Raw genomic sequence first — 20,061 nt, forward strand, 5'->3', positions numbered from 1 at the left:
ATATATATATATATATATTCTATTTTGAGAAGAATAACAGACTGCTACTTAATTCGCCTTGAAAAAAAGTTGTTTATTGTATCAGCAATAAAACCAAGCATTTACTCCCAGCCCAGCTTTGAGTTAAAAGGGGCACAGTTACAAACTCATAAAGCTGAACCTGCCAGACAAAATGTAGATCAGTAGGCCTGTCTTCTCTCTCACTTAGCCTAGCTCAAAGTGATTAACAGACCATGTAAGAAGAATTGCATTTGCAACTTTTTGTCTGCTCCTCGTTCATTTGACTTTGCAGCATGTGTTCTTCTCTAAAGATTAAAAAAAAAAAAAAAACAAATGATGGAAATTCTCTGCAGTTCTGGCACACACAGCAATCTCTGGTCCAGCTTAATGTCAACTAAACACACTCAATATACAAAAGCAAAATCCAACCTCTCCATTTGACATTTCAGACATTATCACTTTTCTCCAAAAAAAAAATTTCTGTTTGAAAAATGAATTCAGTTTTGGTATCCTTGATGTTTTTGCTTGAACATGGTCCTTTTGAGGCATTTCAACCCATCCAGAAGCTCTGATAAAATGTCAAAAATACCTTGCATTCAATGTCAAAAATACAGTTTCTATCTGAATTCCTTTTAACTCACCACATATGTCGACAATCCTTTTCACTAACTTGGCAATTCCTGTCCTGATGCAACATGCTTAATCCCTTTTATAATCAGTTTACCTACATTTCACAGTTCATTGTTGTACCTACAGTAGCTGTCTGACATTGTTGTGACGTCTTATGTAACTACAGAGTCACAACAGTCATGTCATCAAAGTAAATACCACAAACGTAACCTATTCAGTAAAAATGAACCACACTCTCTGGAAGTGGCTGCATTCTCAAAACACTACCAACTATAAGAACTCTACGCGTTCTCTATCGCAGCAGCTTTACTAGACATGGACGTCTTGATGGTGCTCTGGAGGGCAGCCGATGAGGAGGTGGAGGAGGTGGTGCTGGACTTCTTCTCCATAGATTTGAAGGAGGTTGTGGTGGTGCTGGACTTTTTCTGGACCGTCTGGATGGTCTTCTTCCTCTTGACGTGAAGGACCTCCATGGCGTCCATGTTGATGCCCTGCTGAATCTCCTCGCTGGTCTCCACCTGCTCTGAAGCTTGTTGTTGCTGTTGCTGCTGCTCCATCTGCTGCTGGTGATGCAGCTGGAAGCAGGGCGTGGAGAAAGTTACCATTTTTAAAGAGCCTGCACGCTATATTGTACGATATTGTTTATCTATAGTAAATGAGAATTAATCTTCCACGCTCCCTCACCATCATCATGTGCTGATACTTTGCGATAGCCTCATCAGTGCTGACGCCCTCAGCCAGCCCCAGTTCTGCAGCCCGGCGGGCGAGCTCAGCCTTGTGGGAGCCAGGAGGGGTCCAGCCCACTCCTTTGATCCAGTTCAGGTCAGATTTGTAGTTCACCTGCAGCAAAAGGGAGCAACAATTAAAGTTGCGCATTGATATTATAAGGTTTTTTAATTGGGTCTAAAGGACAAACACTCAGACATGGTGGAGTTATCTTCACACCATATTCCAAATTTCAAAAGCTCTACATTAAGAGCCGGATTAACCTGCTAGAGAGTCCCAGGGCAAAAGTCAGCTATGGGCCCCTAATTTAATACTCCTTTATAATTTAAAAAGATAAGAATTTGGTATAAAATTAATGCATTTCAGTTTTAAATTCAATCTAAATCAATTACGCATCATACTGTCACATTTCATGCAACTTTTGCAATGTGCTAAATGAGTCCCAAAAACAAATCATTATTTCCACACTTGAATATACAGGTTTTCTACATGTTCATTAGTTTGTAACATACAGGAAACAAATCATTGCCTATTTATACATCCAGCAGATATGGAGCAACACTAGCATTTGCTAGCATTACCATGGAGTCGTGTTTCTGGTCAAATGATGAATGTAAGTCCAATATTTACCCTTCTTTTAACTCATTGTTTGGTCTCCCACAACACCACAAACTAGTCACTAACTTTTAACCACCACTTACATCACTCTGCAGCTTGTAGGCCTGCTTGGCATGCTTAACATTGAGCTGCTCTGGGTCACAGGTGTAGTCGTGGAGCTTGTGACGGTAGGAGAGGTCACTGGCCTGAGCCTGACTCTTTTTGGCCTGTAGGAACTCCGGCTGGTCGGCATGGATTTTATAGTGGGCCCGCTCCTCCTTGGACTGGCGTTTATACTCCAGGTTGCTCTGGAGTTTGCTGGCTGCCAGAGAGTGCACCATCTTTGGGTCATCCTCCACACAGCGCAGCCCCACCTGCTGGCCCTTCTCCTTCAGATGGGACTCCTTGTAGCGGAACTGGGGGGAAGAGAGAAAGAGACAGTTTTCAGACGAGTCTTACAACTTAATTAAAGTTATTGTAATTAAATTTAGTTTCAGAGTTTTAAACTGGATTCAGGATTAAATTTGCATGCAGCTACTATCACATGAACTCACATCACTGGCAATTTCTCTGGAGGCCCTGGCAGTTTGGAAGGGAATAGCATCCAGCCTCAGGTCATGGCCTGATGTCTTCACTTGCTCCCCAGACGCCTTGTAAACTTTCTTAATAGGAAAAGAAGTTTTGGGATATAAATGTCACAAAGTCACATTGGCATCTTTCCATTAGGATTTAAAATCATTCGCTTGTATTTTAGAACGTAAGAGGTATCTGAGGCGCGCCTTACATCGCTAATCTGCTGGGCGTTTATCTTGGCTCTGACAAAGTCTGGATCATCTGGGTGTAAAGTGTACTTGTGCATGTCATCATTCTTTCCAGATTTGTACAGCCTCTGCAACGTAAAGACACGAGGAGGATATCAACATCCACAGTTTTAGGATTTTACTGACGTTTGATCAAGTAGAATGAGACTAATTATTTCTTAAGCATGCTCACTCCCCACCTCACTGCACTGTTGATAGCTCGTCTTAGCGTGGACAATATCAGGAGAGTCAGCCACCGAGGTGAACCTCAGGCTGTCTGGCAGCTGACGATACTTCTTCTGCATGGAGACAGAGCACACAAGCTTTAACAGTAGGAAATACAGATGGCAGAGTCTTGAGTTGAAATAAGTCATGTATAAAATTAAATGTACAATAGACTTTATTCAGTGAACTTGTCTTAAAAGATAGATAGTCAGTGGAAAATTAAAGAGCATCATTACAATTTCCAGTAAAATTATAAAATATCTCACCCTCTATAAAAATGTTAGAAATATTAATGAAGAAAGGCCTTTTTTCACATTTTATCCACACACACACACACACACACACACACACACACACACAAGGAACACTAATGCCACACTGACTTTAAAGGAAGGAGGTAGTTTAATTAAAACTTACACATGATGGGCTGCTATTTGCATTCACCAACAATCCACTATTTAGAGATGAAAATGTATTTTGTTTGACAATTTTTATGCTAGAAAATCAATAGATAAACAAAGGTTTCCGCAGTCTTGCCCAGAATTTTCATTTTAGCAGTTGAAGGCTTTGAAACAGCACTTAAACCCTCATATAAGGAAGTAAAATGTACCAAAAAGTATAATAAAAAACAACAACAAATTAAATACCAAAAATCCAAGAAATCAAATGCATCTGAGAGATATTTTTGCTTTCTGGTCATAATATTGTGGGGGCAGTATGATGTACGTTGGGGAACCCAGTAAACACAGTATTTTTAAAACCCTGGCTGCAGCCCTGTGTGCGACGATAGATATCTCCCGCATGTACTCACATCACTTATCAGTTCTCCAGCCTTCTTAGCTGACTCCAGCTGAGGTGCACCCACACCGTCCCAGGCCACTCCTTTCATATAATTGAGGTCTGACTTGTAGAGTTTCTAGACATGAAGCAGTGTGTGTCAGTCAAGTTGAAACATACCAGTAATGTCCTATTTTTCCTCCCATCCCCTCCTCATCCACGTCTCTCACCTCACTCTGCAGGTTGTAAGCTGTTTTGGCCCACTTGACCTTCATGTCGTCAGGAAGCACTGTGTACTCGTGCAGTTTCTTCCTGTAGTCTTGTTCGCTGGCGAGGGCCTGGGCATTCTTAGCCGTCACCAGATGAATCATGTCAGGGGTGAGGTGGTACTGCCCGCTGGCCGTCAGCGCTTCCTTGCGGTACTCCTGGTCGCTGGCCAGCCGGCCCGCCTGCAGACAGTGCAGCAGAAGCGGGTCGTCCAGGACACTTTTGGCCCCAATGTGCTTCCCTTTTTCCAGCAGGTGGTTGTGTTTGTAGTTGTACTGCAGAGACACAGACGTCATTTTTTAAACTCGTGTTGGTTCAACTTTGAGGTAAATCTAAAAGGCTGTAGCTTGTATTTAGTTGCATTATATTCTCGTATGACATTACATGCCCCTGTTTATTTTGCTTCAGCATTCATGATTTTAAGTCTAGTCTGATCTTACATCACTGGCGATGCCTGTGGAGCTCTTGGCAGCCTGGAAGGGGATGTCCTGCATGGTGAGCTTGTAGCCCTGAGCCCTCAGAGTGTGCCAGGACTCCTTGTACTTGGTCTGGAGCAGAGAGATAAACAACCAACCATTATTAACCTAAAAATAACAGACACCATGAAAAAAGAAGCCACAGGTGTTTACAGTATATTATATAGTGCACAGGTCACAGAGCCATACTACCTCACTGAAGTTGGCTGCATTGATCTTTGCTTGTGTGATCTCTGGTCTCTCAGTTGTTATAGTGTAGTTATGCTGGTCATTCACCCCTTTCTCTTTGTACAAACGCTGGGAGATAAAGAGATGAAACATATCTCATGAATTGAGGTCTTGTCAGACTTAATTGAGCAAATAACAAAAAAAACAAAAACAAAGGCAAAACCAAATAGAAAATCTGGCCAAAAGTTAGTAGAACAAAAAAATGTGCTTATTGTCTCACTTCATTTGTGATCTGCCCACTGAGTTTGGCATGGACGATATCTGGAGAGTCAGCGACAGAGGTGTGTTTGAAGTTGTATGGTTGCTGACGGTACTTTTTCTGTCATAGAGGAAACAACAAAGTTAGTCTCTCTTAAGTTTTAGAAGATTCCAAAGTAAATTATGTCAATGTTTTGTATTCTTAACAAGGAAAAAAAAACACAGTGTTCACAATTATACATAAGACTTTTTAAGATTTACATGTAGGGAAGAGCAGCATTTAGTATTCAATGCAGATTACACAAATTGAAAACCTAATTCACAAAAAAGAAAAGATTAACATCGTACATCACTAATGAGGTCTGTGGCCCTCTTGGAGCCTTCGATCTGCAGAGCCCCGGTGGCGATCCAGGCCGCACCACGCAGGTAGTTCAGGTCAGAGCGATACACATTCTGTGACAGTCACACACATGGAAATACACACTTTTAACAATACACATTTTACAGTTCAACTTTCAAACATCCAGTTGGAGTAACTGCATTTAAAACTTAATACTTACTGTATTAAAAACCTTTGACAATCACTTACTATACTAGACTTTGTGCGGTTTATTACTGAGTATTACAAACTAACAGAAGAAGCACAGTAAAATAGAATATTGCAATGTTTGTATGGTATGCATGTACAATATCCAATTAATTAAAAAGAAGTGTAAATTACAGACAAGATGTGTTTATTTTTCACATCAAACTCTGATTATCTCACCTCGCTCTGCAGAGCGTATGCTCTCTTGGCCGCCTGCACCTTCATGTCATCAGGCAGTGAGGTGTACTGATGCAGGGTGAGCCTGTAGTCCTGATCACTGACCAGCGACTGAGCCTTCTTAGCATGGGACACCTCCAGCATGTCCATGGACAGGTGGAACTTGGAGAGCTCCTTTGCCGAGTCCTTCTTGTACTTAATCTGACGAGATACAAAGGGACAAGGGAGAGAGATTATTGGTGTTATAATATATAACTTGAATTTACTTTTTGTCTGCTGAGTTGCAGTTAAGAGGCACTTACATCACTCTGTAGCTTGCTGGCATGGACAGAGTGAGCGATGTTCATGTCATCCTGCAGTCCCTTCAGTCCAATCATCTTCCCTTTGGTCTTTTCAAAATCTTCTTTGTACTTTTGCTGGAATGACAAATCATTCACTTTGTTGCACAGGGAGATAAAGACAAATGCTCTACTCTTGTTTGAGAGTGCCAGGAAATTTAAAAAACGTTTCTTCTTGTGTTACAAAATAACGATCTCCAGCTTTTGCAGACAAATAATTTTTGGGGCCCACTGTGAAATGTGGGAAATGACACAATAATAAATAAGTGTAAGTCGCAAACTCACATCGCTGAGGATCTCTGCAGAGGCTTTGGCGGACTGGAAAGGAATGGCATCCAGGCGCAGCTTGTAACCGCCATCACGGATCTTCTTCCAAGATTCTTTGTAACAGCTCTGAAAATCCACAAAACAGATGTATAAAGTCAGCTGCACATGGAAATCCTCACAAAGGCAGCTGACTGGGTGGATTGATTGGCTGTTTGATGGATTTCATGCGTCTCTGTGTGAGTTCTTGTGGTTTTACCTCACTGAGGTTTGTAGCATTGAGCTTGGCCTGAACCATCTCAGGCAGCTCTCCAGTCAGTGTGTAGTTGTGCTTCATGTTTTCACCCTTCTCCCTGTACAACCTCTGCAAGGAAGAAATCAAGGCATTAATGACCATCCGGTTTACCTCAGAAACCCCATCACCATATTGTTCTCACTGTGTCTTATGCATTAAACAAATGACCTAGAGCAAATGACAGCTGAACTTACATCGACGGCCAGTTTGTTGCTGAGTTTGGCCTGGACCATCTCTGGAGTGTTTTCAATACTGGTAAACTTCAGAGCACTAACGTCCTGGCGGTACTTTTTCTGGGTAAAAAAGTACATTAAAAAGTGTGAGATAAAGTCATACACACATGCATTTCATGAACAGTAGAGGGCACAATATCATCACAAAAAACTGTAATGACAAATTAACTATTTGACAAAATGAAACAAAAGGAAACTAGTCATTTCTTTTTACAGTATTTTTGTAAGATGGACAGTTATACAGTACATATGTACATAGATAGAAGTCTGCTCAGGGAGAACTGGAGGCTCTGTTCTATCTATGTACAGTCTGTAATTTCATGGTCTAATGTTGGTAACCCTGACTGGAATGACCCTTAAAATAAGTGACTGCTTACGAGGAGGTTATGAATAGAGTTTGGTGTTGCCAGTCTGCCCTAGATGTGTCACAGAAATATTTTTCTGTACTGTTTAAGGGTATTCAAAAAAAAAAAAGAAAAAGGTTGTGGATAAGAATGTTGTTGCATTTTAAAATATTCTACAAAAATATTACAATAAAAACTGGTACTTTGACAACAAGGTAAAGGTTTAGGAGGGAGTTGACAGGACAATAATTTAAGTGGATTAAAGGCTAGACTATTATATCTGCAGAAATTCAGCATTAGTCAGCAGACTCATCAGTCATAATGACTAATTATCAAAGATAGGATTTTTCAAAATGTCTGACTTCTTCTTGGGTTTTTACCTCAAATTAAAAAAAAAATATATATATATATGTGTGTAATATGATGTAATATTTCAGTGTAAACTGTCACAAACTGAATTAATCTGGTAATAAAGGCAAAGAAACAAGGAAAGAGGGGCTCATAATTAGTGAAGCTGAAGCTGAAGCTTATTTATGTGTGATATGCTATAATCAGTGTGGTCTCTTCCTACAGCCGAGTGTAGTCCACATATTTAACCCAGTTTCTGGAGAACATTAATGGACTGCAGCCCTTAAAATACATTGTGACCTAAGCTGTAAACCTAGATATGTGCCTCCCAGTTACATGTTACACAATCGTGCTTATCACTTTGTCATGCTCTCTTTGCTAATTCATCTACACCTACATTTTTCAGCCAGAGATCTTAGTTCTCTGGTTATTAATAGCACTTAAGTGTGGTTAATCATATACCACATGGTAATTGGTTTGAATTACATTTGAGTTTCAATACAATTACCGTAAATGAGGGAACAAGTTAATGAAAATCATGGGCAGAAACATACTGTTGCTGTGGGTAAGCATTTAACCACATATACATCGACATTTCTCCTTTTTATTCATTTTGCCGTCTACAGTATATCATCGCTTGAATTCAGCAATGCATTCTGGGTCATAGTTTACCTCGCTGACGAGCTCCCCGGCTTTCTTTGCCTGCTGGACGTCCAGAGATTTTGAGGCCTCCCAGCCGACGCCCTTCATCCAGTTCAGATCTGATCTGTACTGTTTCTAAATACGGACAAACAAGTTTCACTTTCAAACGCCAAATTCTTGCATCGCGTTCTTCTGGTTAATGAATCACTTTAGCATGAAAAAGTTGTTATTTGGATGTCTATTAATGAGACTTACATCGCTCTGTAATTCGTAGGCCTTCTTGGCCCAGGTAACATTCATGTCAGTTGGCAGAGTGGTGTAGTCGTGGAGGAAAGTCCTGTAATTGGTCTCGGTTGCCAGATCTTGAGCCTTCTGGGCATGGCTGATGTTCAGCATATCCAGATGAACACTTGGGAAAAGATTAATTTCATACAGTAAATGAAGAGTTTTATTCCAAAATAGCACAAGGTTTAAGGCCAGTTCTCGTGGTCTTGTGCTGATCAGTGCTCTTTGATTACTTCATCCCCACTTTAAAAAGAAGGATACTTAAAAGCATTTCATCTTGCTTAGGATTTCATCAAAGTGAGGGGATGTGGAGTCCTTTGCCTTTGCAAATGTTTATCTGTCAATATTTCCATCTATCAAAGTGTTGAAGTGCTTTTCCTTACTTGAAATGACTGGTGGCATGAAAGTAAAGCAGGTTATTGGCCTCAGTGTCAGCAATTTTCAATGCTGATGAATTTGCTTATTTTGCATATATAACCCTCGCGATGTCATCTATGCTTTAATAAGATATCTATGATTTTTAGTCAGTGTTTCCACCTAGTTTAAATGTTCAGTTAGATCCCTTTACATATTTTAGACGATATCCTTTAGGACCTTGAACTACTAGCTATGTAACTGCAGGTAACTACAGGTAGGTGTGATATTATCCCCAGAGACTTAAATTTGGGTCTGAAGGACCAGGATTGGAGACAAGCATGCAAGATTGGAGACACAACGGTCAAGAGCCTGACCTGTATTTGGTCTTAGTGTCCTCGTAGTCCTTCTTGTAGTGGCGGCCACTCTGTAGTTTGGTAGCCAGAGCAGAGTGAGCCATCTGGGAGTCATCACTGACTGACTTAATGCCAATCACCTTGCCTTTGTTTTTCTCATATTTCTCCTTGTATTTAACCTGCAACGGTACAAGATATTAGTAGACCTGTTACATTGGGTACTAACCTACAAATATTCAAGTTAAAGTATATTGTACATTATTTCAAATGCAAAAATACTACTGTTTTTAGAAAAACTCACATCACTGGCCAGGTCTCTTTTGGCTTTAGCGGTGAGTATAGATAGAGAGTCCAAACTGAGCTCAAAGCCCTTTTCCCTCTGCTTCTCCCAGCCGCTCTTGTACACTTTCTAAGAAGAAAGTAGAAATCTTTATTAGCTTACAATCATACAGACAGAAAAGTCCGAAATAGTGAATCTCCTCCATTAAGAAGTAGATGTGAGGATGACGTGCTGCAGTGATGACACAGGAAGAGAAATGGGGATATAAATGTTGTAATCGAGGTGAAAATCTTTCTCAATTTGGAGAGACGCATGGCAACATGCATCACTTATGTACGTAAGAAACTGTAAGGACTGCCTTTGCATGCAAGGCAAACTGGCCATGAATCATCTTTTTTGTGTTAAACAGTCTACAGCAATGTCAATTAAACTTCCAAGCTAGACTAGTTCATTAGGTCAATTTCAGTTTGGTTGATTTTCAACACTAATCTAACTTCCTAATTTTTAATCAGTTAAGTCTTTGGTTCATCAGCTTTATTTTGTGCCTCACGGAAACACTAAATAAGTCATAAGAATCTTAAGTGGAAGACTTTAAGACCGATTCATCTTTCTGGGAACAGACAGAGGTAGGATGAAAAGAAAGGGAACTCACAGTAGTTAAAGTGCAGTCGTCAACAACACTTAGTGTATGCTCTAAATAGACAAACTTAATTCACCAGAAGAAGGTATATACTAAGGCTGCATGGCATGGAGAAAATGTGCAATGAGCAATAAATCTGAAAGTGTACATTACAGTGCAGCAATTAGAGGTGTTACAATTGTAACAAGTATATAATCTGAGTGGAGAAAGCACTGACAAGAGTGCAACTATAGATTCTTTTGAAATGATACTGATTGTAGTGCACTACAAAAGGTCATCTAAATTTACATTTGTGGATACTTGATGCTTTTGGTTCAAAGGATCAGCTGCGCAATGAAATATGGCAAAAGAAAGGCGAGGAAGCAGCTACCTGCTTTAACAATCTTGAGTTTGTATTGTTGTAACTATAAAAACATGATGATGAAATTATGAAGCTCTTGTATAAGCCAGTGTTGTCATATATTATGCCAATTACAATAACATTCATTGAACTTACCCCACTAAGAAGGTCAGCGTTAGCTTTTGCTTGTCTGAAAAGGGGCTCATCTTTTGTCATGGTGTACTGGTGTATTATCTGCTCTGTGTCTGCTTTGTACGCCAGCTGAAATCAGAATCAGACATATGATGTGAGAGCGCACCATCACATAAATATGCATGATTAAAGCTTTAGGCGAACACTTTACATCGCTCTGCAGTTCCTGGCTCTTTTTGGCGTGTTTGATGGAGAGATCATCCGCCACCTGGGTGAACCCAATGCTGTCTACCTTCTGACGATATTTAGTCTGTGAAAAAAAAAGGGCAGTAGATACAATAAATAAACAAATGCAAAGTTCATCAACAAACCCAAATATGTGCACACAAACACAAAATTGTACTGACATCACTGAGCAGCTCTCCAGCTTTCTTGGCCTGGGTGATGTTCAGACATCCATCTGCCTCCCAGCCCACTCCTTTCATCCAGTTCAGGTCTGAACGATACTGATTCTGTGGAGCAACAAAAACTTTTTTGTCATTAACTTGGGAAAGCTCAAAACTACAACAGACTAGGGCTCATCCCTTCTTCCTGTCTCTCACCTCGCTTTGCAGAGAATAAGCCTTTTTGGCCTGCTGGACCTTGACGTCGTCAGCCATGATGGTGTAGTCGTGCAGCTTTGTGCGATATTCCAGATCGCTGGCGAGGGCCTGAGCCTTTTTGGCATGGCTCAGGTTGATCATGTCCAGAGGAAGACTGTACTGGGACTGGATGTCCTTGGAGCCCTTCTTGTACTCAATCTGAAGTGGTGATGATTAAAAAAAGAGTTAATTTTGAGTGTATGAGTGTGTGTGTGAGTATGTGCAAGTTTGCTGTGAGTCAGACAGTGAGCTGTAGCTGCATTAAATGTTATATGTGAGGGGGAAAAAAGCATTTTAATGCCTTAAATTACTGATCAAAATGGCTTCTCTCCTTACATTGCTGCTCATCTTGGCCACTTGAAGAGAGTGCAGAGTCTTGGAGTCGCTCATGTTGACTCCCACTGCCTTTTCCTTGTCCTTCATGTAGGTCTCTTTGTATTTAATCTGAAACACATGCCCATCTGACTTAATTGAATTTGCCAGCAATCATATTTGATTTAACCCACTTAGGTTTTTGCTCAGACATCAGAGCTGTCTCACTTAGATTGTATCTGCAGTGGAGAAGAGTGTGTGTTTGCTTACATTACTGGCAAGGTCACGGGAAGCCTTAGCTGCTTTGACACTCAGGTCGTCCACGCCAATGTCGCAGGCTTTAGACTTCGTTTTCTCCCACTCCTCCTTGTATTTAATCTGGAACGATAAAGTGATCACATTATTACTTGAGGAATGAGAGGTGATTTTCTGTGACTGTGTAAAGGAGCTCAGATGCGTGCATGCATATTCAAAGAGCGAAAATTTGCGTGCATATGTGAGGGGGTGTGTGCTAGTTAACTTACACCACTGTACAGGGCAGCATTGGCTTTGGCATTTTTGATTTGGGGCAGGTCCTGGGATATTGTGAACTGGTGTTTGGTCTTTTCATAGTCTGCTTTGTAGTTTTGCTGAATGACACATGGATAACACATTGAGACATTCAGTACTCATTAGCACAGTGCATAGCTGAAAGGTGCTGATAAAGGTGGTGTGATTATTATCACACTTTTATCACACTATTCTATATTGTCATGAAGGTTACTCACCTGGCTGACAAGCTGAGCATTTTTCCTCGCTAAAATAATCTCAGGTGTGTCTGTCACTGGACTGTACTTGACCTGGTCAATATGTTGCCTGTAGTTCTTCTGCAGCGAAAAAGAAAAAAATCTTTTACTAATGATTAATATATCACGTGGGATGATATTACAATCAGAATATTTTTGTTGTAGTATTAGTTAGGCTACATTTGATGTTTTGCTGTAAATAAAGGACACATGAAGCTTGGATTCAACTCACATCTTTTAGTGGGTCCAGTTTCCTTTGGCTTTGGTAGCCTGGTGTTGCGGTGGCTGGGTAGTTGTACTCACCCTGCTCCTGTTCGCAGCCTTGTTTATAAGAAATCTGGAATTTATAGGAAGACTTTGTCAGTAGTATTAATGGCACAGCAGGTATCCTATTGTTTTTTTCCATCATACAAGCCTTGTCAACCACAAGTAAATATTTGTGTAGATTATAACATAAATACAGTTCTAATAATTTCTATGCAGTTTTGTCTGCAAAAGAGGAAAAAGCAGGTAAAGGAGAAGAGCAAGCAGCGCCAATTTGGGATGTTAATAGTTTGCATAAATCTATAAATTGCATTTCTATATTATGTGAGGTCCATGAAAAACATAGCTTACATCACTGGCCAGTTTCCTGGCTTTCATGGCATGCATGGTCTTCTTATCGATCCCTGAGTCTTCATAGTGCCCCTTCATGTTGGTGGTGTACTTCTCTTTGTACTTGTTCTTTTATAAGTATAAAAAGAGGAAGAATAATCAGTATATGAGACACTCTATATACTCTATACTCCATAACATCCACACATTTGCCCTTATGATACAGTACACTGAGTATTAGCAGTTCCAAACATAGCTTTATAGGTTAGCTGTGCTCCAGGTTGTTTTGACATCAAAAAAGTCGTAGATACTGATTGAAAAAGTATATCACACTTACATCACTTGTGAACTTGGCAACTTTGGCAGCATTTTGAAACTGTGGTGTCTCACAGAAATTGATGCTGTGACCTTTGGTGTTCTCCAAGTCCTTCTTATACTCCACCTGATAGAAAATATGAAAAATGACAGTAGCTGTAACATTTTTCATCGCAAATACCCCTTTTTGTCATTGAACAGTCAGAGCTGATCCTTTGTGACACCGTGTTATGTGCTAAATATAAAGTGCCCGATGCTAATCAGTCACTATCACTGACACTTCATCATAACTCAAGAGTCATTGAGACGAACCTTTAATCTTATATATGCTTCACTGAGCTTAGCAGTGACAGCATGGCACCATTTAACTTGTCACACGGGGAGATTTTTGTTACCTTTAAAGATTCAAGCTAATTCCAAACACAGACAAGCAAAGCTGCTGTGGTTGAATAATGTCTGAACATGTTTTTTAGTGGAAGGCAAAGCCTCAGAATAGACGCTAATAGCTAACATTTATAGGTCATATTCTCAAGGCTCAGAATAGTTGCTCAAGAGTGAAGTACTGTGATCCTCTGTGAGGTAACATTAGTTTGATGGGATGTCCCACGGCCTTGAAGGTAAGCTGTAACCCCACCGGACAGGCATGGCAGAGATGCCGAAAATGCAAGTTGGGTGGCTTCATGTCTGCTGGAAACTGACATAGTATGTCCAATATTTCCAGCTTGTAAACACACGCAAGCACTCAACGGCAATATTTGTATGTGAAAATGCTACATTATAGACCTTAGATATCTTCATGATATTTATAAAATCAATTTCTGAGACTTACTAGAAATCAGCTAAAAGGCAAATGCACTGAATGAAGGTCTGGTGTCACTGACCTCACTGACAATCTTGTTGATCTTTCGGGCGTTTTTTAGAGCGAGGTTGTCCTCGGATGTCAGGCTATGGAAGTGTGAGGTGCCCTTCATCTTCTTTAAGTCCTTCCTGTATTTTAGCTGCAAAGGGATAAACGCTGATTCAGTGCATGTGGGAGGACAATATGTTGTGTTTCTGTGGGATCCAGAGATTAGTGGTACACGCACATGCACACACGCAGAGTCTAATTTAGTCAGTGTGGAGAATTTAAAGAATGACAACAGAGGGAGACTCTCTCATTGTAGTCCCTCATCTATTGTGCCCAGTGATGACAAGGCCAGATGATGGATGAAGGTGAAGCTCTTACACTCGACACTCTGTAATGTTTTGACAGCAACTACAACCACTTCGCATGGTTACACAACTGACACAGGCTCCCTTTTTAACTGCACAACTTGCAAGAGTTCAGACACAACAACCTTCCAATCACTTCAGTGTTAGCAGTTAGTGATAGAGCTGTCAGGTTGATACTCACGTCACTAGCATGTTCCTGAGCCTTCTTTGCCAGATGATAACCAGGCGTGATCATGGCAGGGAAACTTCCTTTGCCTCGCTGCTGCTCGTACTCTTCAGTATAGGCAATCTGCAAACAGAGGGTATCTCATTCAATTCAGTTCACTTGTGAAAATATGGAGTAATACAAATAATTCTTAAAGCACTGTAAACTATTTTCTAAAAGTTTTTAGTGGGTTGAAATTAAAATCATACAGGCTAAGGTGTCAGCCATGTTAACACAACATCCGAGGTCTGAATTCCAAACAATGAAAATCCTAAAACTAAAAAGATTTGTCAAGGTGACCCAGAGCGTTACGATACACAGAACACATCCTCTAGATTATGTCTTTGGATCTGACAACCTCCATTGCATTCCCCTCTCTCTCTGTAATTCACCATCTACCATCCTAAAACGTAGGAGTAAATTCATTACCTGGCTAAATTTATCTGCATTTTCTCTGGCGTGAACTGCTTCAGCTACTGCTGCCTCAGTGCTGGCTTTACCCTTCATCTCCTGTTCGTACGTCTGCCGATACTTTATCTGGTAGGACATGAGAACCATCACCAACCGATGATCAGGGCTGTACAACAGTGTCTGTGTGTATTTTTATATTGTCTACTTACATCACTGGCCTGCTCACTGGCCTTCTTTGATATCTTGTATCCAGGTGTAAGATGTGCAGGAAAACTACCTTTACCTCTCTGCTGCTCATACTGCTCTGTATAGGCGTACTGGAGGAAGAAAAACAATGATCCAGACACACAGTTTCTTATCAGTGGCACCTAGTCGCATAAATGAAATACAACATACTCAGATATTATGAAGTGATTATGAAGGGCTTAAAACTTACATCGCTGACAATTTGTCCTTGTTTCTTGGCCAGAAGCACCTCTGGGGGGTCAACAAATGTGGTGTATTTTGAAACTCTCTCCTCGTGTCCTTTTTTATATTCCAGCTGCAAAACAAAAACAAAACAAAGAAGTTGATTTGTGCCGATCATAAAGTTACAACAACCACTTACAGAGACATATATTCACTTGAAGCAAATTGCTTTGCATTTGGCTATTTGGTTCAGGGCAGCACCAGCAAAGAAATGTACTTACATTACTGGCCAAAGTATTGGCGTTTTTAGCACTCTGGTAACCTGGTGTGATCATGGCAGGGAAGCTGCCTTTTCCTTTTGACTGCTCATACTCCTCTGTGTACTTCACCTGCCAAAGAAGCTCACAATCACTTGATTTCATCAATAGAGTTTCATTTCCTTTTAATATAATCCTTTTACACAATCCACATTTGCATCAGTTCCACTTTCTCTATTTTAAGACACAATAAGCCTGTATTTAAAGAAAGATACATGTGCACTCACATCACTGATGGTCTTCTGGGCCTGAGACATCGTTACTATCTCCTGGTTGGTCACCATTCCTGAGTAGGAATATGCCTGCTGCTGTGAGAATTCAGACTGAGACTGAAAGGCCTGTTTGGGTATGGAAACATACACAATGATTTCCAGCCACTCACGACCCAGGTCACACTGCACCTTTCATGACTTTAGATCCTAATCCTGCTTTACTTTGCCTCTATGAAGTGATGGTAACCAGTGGCAATTTGACCAAAATATTTGACCAAGTTCAAAGTATACCAAATATAAGAGAGAAAAGATGAGGGTCAATGCATTAAACGTTTGCTTTATATATCAAATATAATACAAAGCAAAGCAAAAAGGGTTTCCTAGTTATTATTTCAGGAGAGAATTAGGACTCCCTTTCACTGAGTGTAATGGCCACTGGGAGCTCACCTGGCTGGCCATCTGATTGACTAGGCGAGCCTTCTCCAGTTCCATGCAGCTTATGTCACGGTGAAATGTGGACATAAAGCGCTCGCCATCTTCACGATACTTCAGCTACAAGTGCACATAGACAACAAGCATTAAGCCAAGACCAGCACACATTTGCACATGCGCACATTAGACACACATGTGTGTACAGCATCCACTTTGGTAGTGGTGCCTGGATGCTGTAAACATGCATGAATCAAAAAAAACTGTCAGGACCTGACTGATATTTCCCCATCACTAACAACATCACTCTCTTCTTATGTTGTCAGCTTTAACCAGACAACCTGAGCTTGCATGTTTAATGATGAGGGGATAATATTAGAGTGGTGTTATTATTAACTGAGATGTTCCGAATCAAGATAAAGCTGGACTCGTCAGGAAAGATCCAGAATGGAGCAGTGAGTGATGAAACTCTGAGCTGTTTGCTAATGATCCCTAAGCTGTAAAAAATGTTCAAAACTAATATTAGAATAGCTGTGTTGCAGGGACTGTATTAAGAGACAGCGCTGATGAGTGACTTCTCTGGAGCATCATCCCCAAAGGGCTAACAATAAACATGTGACCCCACTCTCTATCAAACTAAAGGTTAAAACGAAAGTATAACCAATAATGAGTGAAAACAAAAGCTCTTCGTGCACCAGAGCAAGATTTTTTAAGAGTGTTCAGTGGACTGGTTTCAGTGTCGCTCTGCATGGTCTGAAGAGCACGTTATAGAACATGTTAAGTTCTATAGCTCTCTAATGGCATAGAGCAGTAGCCAATGAGCCTTGCTAACCTACTTCTAATATAAGCATAGAGCACTGCATGAACTCGTAGACACAGACAGACACAGACAGATAGGAACAGGTGGCGCGGAGAGGAAGGGATGCAAGGCTGTTTTTCCTGATGTATAAATTTAGCCCCCCGAAGCATAAAGTGGGCTGAGCAGAGGGGGTGTCTAGGCTCTGTCACAGGAACAGAAATAACCTGAGCCGGACTCTCCATTCCTCACCACTGCCGTCACCGTGGACTCAGAGCAGCCGTCCACCCATTAAAGAGGGAATAAGACCTTTCTGATCTGACAGTAATGGATACATCTGCTCAGGGTCAGATCTTGAGCTTTCTGACACTATATATGTTTGTAGGTTAATAGAGATGACACATCTGTGGGATTTTCTGTGGTTTTTGCGTGATTTTGAGTGAAGCAGAGTTGTTCATCTGCTTGTAAATTTTGAGATTTCAATTCAATGTGGCCACAGAAAAATATTGCACTGAATAAAAAGTTATATTGGTATACTACAAAGGATTTTAGGTCTATTTAAATACGGTTGTAATGCATGCATCAATCTTTTTTTTTAAAAAAAGCACTGATGATCTAAACCAGTACAATGGCCTCTATGAATAGTAATCCCCACAGTAAATCCAGTCATGACAAACCAATAATAAATGACCATTTCTCTCATGGCATAGATGGTGACTTATGTCAGCCTGTCAACAAAACACCTTGGCTCGGATCAAGGCTGAAATATTTTGTCTCGTGTTGCTGCTTGTCTGTTTTTGCGTGTGACATCATCTCACCTCACTGCTCGCCTTGCTCTGCTTCTTTGCATTGATGTTGACGGGCGTCTCGTAAACACTTGTGAATGTATTGTTCCTTGGGTTGTGTCTGGAGGGAAGGGATATGAAAATGGATTGATTTCAATCACCAATTTTGAGGTCATGAAATAAAAGGGGTCTGAAGATAGATGATGATCAAATAATAAGTTATACATATACATATATCATCAGGTGTTGCTGGTGCCTCGTACTTACACAGAGCAGTATGGCCTCTTCTTGTGGCTGACAAAGTTGTTGGCAGTGAGCACCATTTTGCAGACGTCACAGTGAAAACATGCTTTATGCCAGTTCTGCCAGAGAAAAAGACAAATCGCATTATTTTATAGGGTCCTCAAAACTGATATGTATTTTCTGAATTCTGAAACACAACTTCAGTCTAGTTTATCATGGGGAGACAAAGTGTTTTAAACTTGGACTTAAATTACATCACTATAATAAGATTGCTTTATATTGCACAAACACTAAAATAATGACAGCAATCAGCACTTCAAACTGGACTTGCTGACTTGTTTTTAAATATAGCTCTTATGAGACTGGTGAACTGTACATCTCTTTTAATGTCTCACAAGTTAATCTATCAAAATTATATTTTATAGCAACAAACAGTCTGCGGGTATGAATGGTTTTCATGTTGTGGAGGTTACAATGTAGTGATGTAAACATGTCACAACACTTATAGATCTGTGACACACTTTTACTAGTTTTATATCATCATTTGTTCAGACTGATAGTATTTAAACCTCTGTCATTTCACTTTTTGTCATTTTACATACACTTATAGTATTTTTAAGTTGCAGTTTATAGGCAGATACTAGGTTACATTTCATTAAATTCACCTCTTTGCACACTGAGCCATGTGTTACCATTGATATAGAGAATAACTTGGACGAGCCTGAATGTTGCCATTTTTAGGTTGATTATTTTTTCTGTGGTAAATCTAATGTAATTGAAGTTAATTGGTAGAAAATATCTAGAAATACCTAAAATTTCACCCACAAATTTACCCTGTTTTGTAAGAAGATGATTGGAAAATATTAATAATTCACAATTTTACTGCGTTACCTGGTCAATGCAGTTGATCTTCTCCGCTGGGTAGACCACAAACCGGCACCTTGCGCAGGACTGCATGGTGAATGCTTGTCCCTTTCCCAAAAAAACCTTCAGGAAAAATGTCAGAATTGTCAGGAGAAGTGAACTAATGCGAAATATCAAAAACAAGAGTCAGGTCAGACAGGCAGGCAACAGTTTAGTGGAGGAACTGGCAGTGACTCCCAGACACTCTCTGGTGGTGATAAACTTAGCTCTGTGACTCTCAAACTTCGAAACTGCCTCTTACTTGACACCATGTCCCATGATGGACCAGCCCCTTTCCATGTATAATGCTAGGAGACTGGCTGAGTCCAGCTGTCTGTCTGCAGGGAAATAGAGAGAGAGACAGAGAGAGAGACAGAGAGTTCAGATGTCGCTGTGTATGTGTAATGATCCTGAGTTGGACAACTGGTTCAGCTTGGGCATCTCGCCATGACAGTAAGAAATAAAAGTGTAATAGTCTGTACTTCATCAGAACTTCATCAGATAAATACATTGGCACATACAATTAATATAACTCCAAAGAGCCAAAGAGAAGTGCACAAGAAAGGGGAATGAATTTCCCAAAAGGTCAAAGGAGCATACTGTCTCAACACAGTACAAAGGTTCTATGGGATAAAATATGTACTGACCCAAAAGAAGTGTGTCTTCTTTTTAATCATGCAGTCACTATAATTTTGTACGTGTACTTTTTCATGTAAGGTGCTATGAGTGGGGAATCCATTCATTGTGTGTGCATCAGGATGATCTGTTTTCTGTCACAGCTCTGTTAATCCTTAAAAGTGAGTGATGCAAATAAAAATGGAATAAATATTGCACAGTTTTGGCATGTATGGCTCATACCGTCTATTTACTATCTACTAATTTACTATCACAGGGTATTATCAAATAAGTAATAACACTGTACTATTTGTAAAAATCACTGTTCAGGGACTATTAT

The 20,061-nt window shown here is 40.3% G+C and overlaps 1 protein-coding gene across 2 annotated transcripts; it reads right to left on the bottom strand.

The window, feature by feature from the left end:
• Positions 1 to 52: 52 nt before the first annotated feature.
• nrap (nebulin-related anchoring protein) lies at positions 53 to 19,311 on the bottom strand. 2 transcript variants are annotated; one of them, XM_070851347.1, is made up of 43 exons: positions 19,095 to 19,311; positions 18,228 to 18,322; positions 17,994 to 18,081; positions 16,398 to 16,502; positions 15,966 to 16,076; positions 15,703 to 15,810; positions 15,450 to 15,554; positions 15,223 to 15,330; positions 15,032 to 15,139; positions 14,579 to 14,686; positions 14,067 to 14,183; positions 13,208 to 13,312; positions 12,892 to 12,999; positions 12,509 to 12,613; positions 12,259 to 12,357; positions 12,016 to 12,120; positions 11,762 to 11,869; positions 11,516 to 11,623; positions 11,141 to 11,338; positions 10,946 to 11,050; positions 10,750 to 10,848; positions 10,563 to 10,667; positions 9,448 to 9,555; positions 9,168 to 9,325; positions 8,407 to 8,560; positions 8,182 to 8,286; positions 6,779 to 6,877; positions 6,549 to 6,653; positions 6,311 to 6,418; positions 5,990 to 6,103; positions 5,691 to 5,888; positions 5,273 to 5,377; positions 4,947 to 5,045; positions 4,691 to 4,795; positions 4,463 to 4,570; positions 3,986 to 4,297; positions 3,790 to 3,894; positions 2,954 to 3,052; positions 2,738 to 2,842; positions 2,508 to 2,615; positions 2,058 to 2,369; positions 1,315 to 1,470; positions 53 to 1,205 (listed from the first exon to the last, which is right to left on the bottom strand). In XM_070851347.1, exons 1-43 carry the CDS (start codon positions 19,158 to 19,160, stop codon positions 912 to 914), a joined length of 5,421 nt encoding a protein of 1,806 aa, XP_070707448.1. In that variant the 5' UTR covers positions 19,161 to 19,311; the 3' UTR covers positions 53 to 911. The 2 variants fall into 2 exon arrangements, with proteins under 2 accessions (XP_070707448.1, XP_070707449.1); XM_070851348.1 differs by lacking the exon at positions 16,398 to 16,502.
• Positions 19,312 to 20,061: the final 750 nt, after the last annotated feature.

Source organism: Pempheris klunzingeri, chromosome 20 (assembly GCF_042242105.1).
Source record: "Pempheris klunzingeri isolate RE-2024b chromosome 20, fPemKlu1.hap1, whole genome shotgun sequence".
In the NCBI taxonomy this organism is placed as follows: Eukaryota; Metazoa; Chordata; class Actinopteri; order Acropomatiformes; family Pempheridae; genus Pempheris; species Pempheris klunzingeri.